Raw genomic sequence first — 2,957 nt, 5'->3', positions numbered from 1 at the left:
CTAACCTATAAATCACACGTTTGGCTGAAAACGTAAGCTCTGGCATCTTCTCTGCAACATCTAAAGATTTCACTCCATCCAAGAGGTGTACAAAAGCCTACACAAGTTTCACAAGCGCTTAACATTAGCACATATACATTTTAAGAAAGAACTTAAGAAAGCAATATGAATGCACTGCATTGAGTCAACCTGCATGACATGATTCTTCATGTTAAGCTTAAAGAACTCCTCAAATGAATCTGGTAGCTGTGGACCTTCTACTTGTATCCTATCAATCTGAAGTAGTGCCTCTGAATGCAAGTGAGCTCAATATGTCTCTTTCTTCATGTAAACCCGAAAGAGCTTATAATCACCAAAATGCGGGTATTGGGGGTCTTTGGCCTTTGTGAGACTCATAAGATGCAACAATATATTTTTCCTGTGATGCACAACAATATACACAAATAGAAAGCATTGAAGAAAAAATCATCACATACACACACCTTGCGTTATATATACAAATTACCTTTCCGCAGGGATTTTTGAGCTTGTGAGACAATACAGCTTGTCTCTTGTGATCTTGAGCATGCTTGCATCATCCCACTTTAGCCCAAATAACAACTTAAAGAACTCATCACCATTTTGGGGATTAGCAATGGATAGGTATTTGTAACCCCTATCCTTAAGGCGCTCCTGTTCCACCCTTGTAGCCTTCTCCAAACGTTTCTTCCTCTCTACCTCATCTAGACCAAGAGCCTCAAGCTTAGCAGTTTCTTTTGAGATGAAGACATGAAATTCATCCTATCATTCCAAAAAAAAAACTAAATTAGAGATAGAAAAGTACATCTCATACAAGTGAGCCATAGAAAGAAAATCACCTTCCATACAAGCTGAGATATTAAACCGCAAGGAGAGTTATACCATGGAGCAACACCATGATAATACCTTGCCTCTATACTCATCTCAACCTCAGCCCACTTCCTCATGGCCGGACTCAATCTATCTAGAATGGAGTCTTTGTTTGCAATACCAAACTTTTGAAACATATACACCTCATGCGCAATATTTGGAGTAACATGAGCTCTAGCAATACTATTGAAAACAAACAAAAGCATAATATGAGAATGTAATTGTAACATATTACAAAGAGGAGCATAGTTAAAGGAAGAAGACTTACGCGTTGGTGGTGTCTAGTGCGAGTAGTAGCTCTGCTTCCTTTGCCTTTGGCACCTCAATGAATTGGCACCGTACACTAACATGGTAGTGAGCACAGTCTGAGTACTCTGTAATTGAAAACCAACAAACATAAGAATGGGATACGAACATTCAATACTTGCATGTATAGTGGACAACTTACTTTCCTTGATGCGTTTCCACCACGTTTTAAGCCTGTGGTTTCCATCCCAAACCAAGAACTTTTTACCCTTAAGGTCTTGTCACTCTCTTCCAAGAGCCCTCTCAAAATCCTCATTTCTTTGATGCCATATTGGACCCCATTCAGCTAGATCTGGCTGTCACAGACATGGTCTCCCCTCTCGGACCTTCAACTGACACAAGGAAGTGTCCCATAGTCTCAAGATAACCAGTGGAATCAAAGGAAGGAATCAACCACTGGGCATCATCCATAGCAAATCTGACTGCCTCATGAGCCACTAATATGCAAAGAGGCACAAGAGGAGGCAGCGTCCTCTTTTTTATATAAAATTGACTCAGCACATTCTTCATCAGTCCTAGAGAGACTTGCTTGCCTAAGTTCCTTGAGTGCTTATTTTCTTTTTCATCATCATTCTCCCCTTGATCACTATCACCACTCACCTCTTCTTTGTCATCTAGACTATCATGCTGCACATTAGTCTCTGTAGGAGCAGATATTAGTAAGTAACAATTAAAAAAAGTAGCATTAAACCAATCATATTTAATACATAACACTAAACAAAGCATCATATGTTAATGAAATGGACACATAAGTGACTACCTGTGTGCTCCGCAACCCCGTCAATTGTATTGGAGTCCCCATCCACTTGTGCTTCGTCATCAATGTAGACACATATTTTTGGACCACGTCCTTTCTTTGTTGAAGGAGTGTCCACTGATCTCAAACGCGATGATGCTTCTTGCTTTAAGATCCGCCCAGGAACACATCCTGAACGTAGCTTCATACAGACTTCACGGCTACTATGAGGTGACACACATTTCTTTCTCTTTCTAAGCACTCTTTTAGGTGCCATAACTTTCTCTACACACTTACAAATAGATACACAATCAACCTCTTTAAGATTAACAACACAATCAATATCTTTAAGATTAGCAACACAATCAATCTCTTTAAGGTCACGGGACGAAGCCACGGACAAAGCCACACGCTTTTGCATAAGCCCACGGATCGTTCGCGCAGACACGGACGATTGGGGGGTTCAATCTCTTACCCTGTTCTCACGAAGCATATGGGACGAAGCCACATGCTTGTAGCCATGGGACGAAGCATAAGCCCACCCAACGGTTGCGCGGACGTGACCATAAGCTTCAATCTCTTACCTTGGAGGCCCGTCGGATGGCATACGGGACGGCATACGGGACGGTTGCCACGGGGCATAAGCCCACCCATCGTCCGCGTGGACGCGGACGATTGGGGGGCTTCAAGGTGTTACCTTGGAGGCCCACACGACGGCACATAACCAAATGACGGGACGGCATACGGGACGGTTGCCACGGGGCATAAGCCCACCCATCGTCCGCGTGGACGCGGACGATTGGGGGGCTTCAAGGTGTTACCTTGGAGGCCCACACGAGGGCTCATAACCAAATGATGAAGTGTAGCACACACGACGAAGCGTAGCCCACACGACGGCGCATAACCAAATGACGAAGCGTAGCCCACACGAAGCGTGACCAAAAGACAAAGCTTAAGTGTGACAAAGCTTAAGCGTGACCAAAAGGCAAAAGACGAAGCGTGACCAAAAGACAAAGCGTAGCCCACA

General features: G+C 43.5%; 1 protein-coding gene across 1 annotated transcript; it reads right to left on the bottom strand.

Moving 5' to 3' along the window:
- Positions 1–271: 271 nt before the first annotated feature.
- Positions 272–2,138, bottom strand: LOC148010565 (uncharacterized). Its single transcript, XM_087671548.1, has 5 exons — positions 1,955–2,138; positions 1,157–1,262; positions 858–1,071; positions 618–780; positions 272–321 (listed from the first exon to the last, which is right to left on the bottom strand). Exons 1-5 carry the CDS (start codon positions 2,136–2,138, stop codon positions 272–274), a joined length of 717 nt encoding a protein of 238 aa, XP_087527674.1.
- Positions 2,139–2,957: the final 819 nt, after the last annotated feature.

Source organism: Lygodium microphyllum, chromosome 29, assembly GCF_053477565.2.
Source record: "Lygodium microphyllum isolate KBCC chromosome 29, Lygodium_microphyllum_v1.1.10, whole genome shotgun sequence".
NCBI lineage: Eukaryota > Viridiplantae > Streptophyta > Polypodiopsida > Schizaeales > Lygodiaceae > Lygodium > Lygodium microphyllum.
This window is presented reverse-complemented; position numbering and strand designations above follow the sequence as displayed.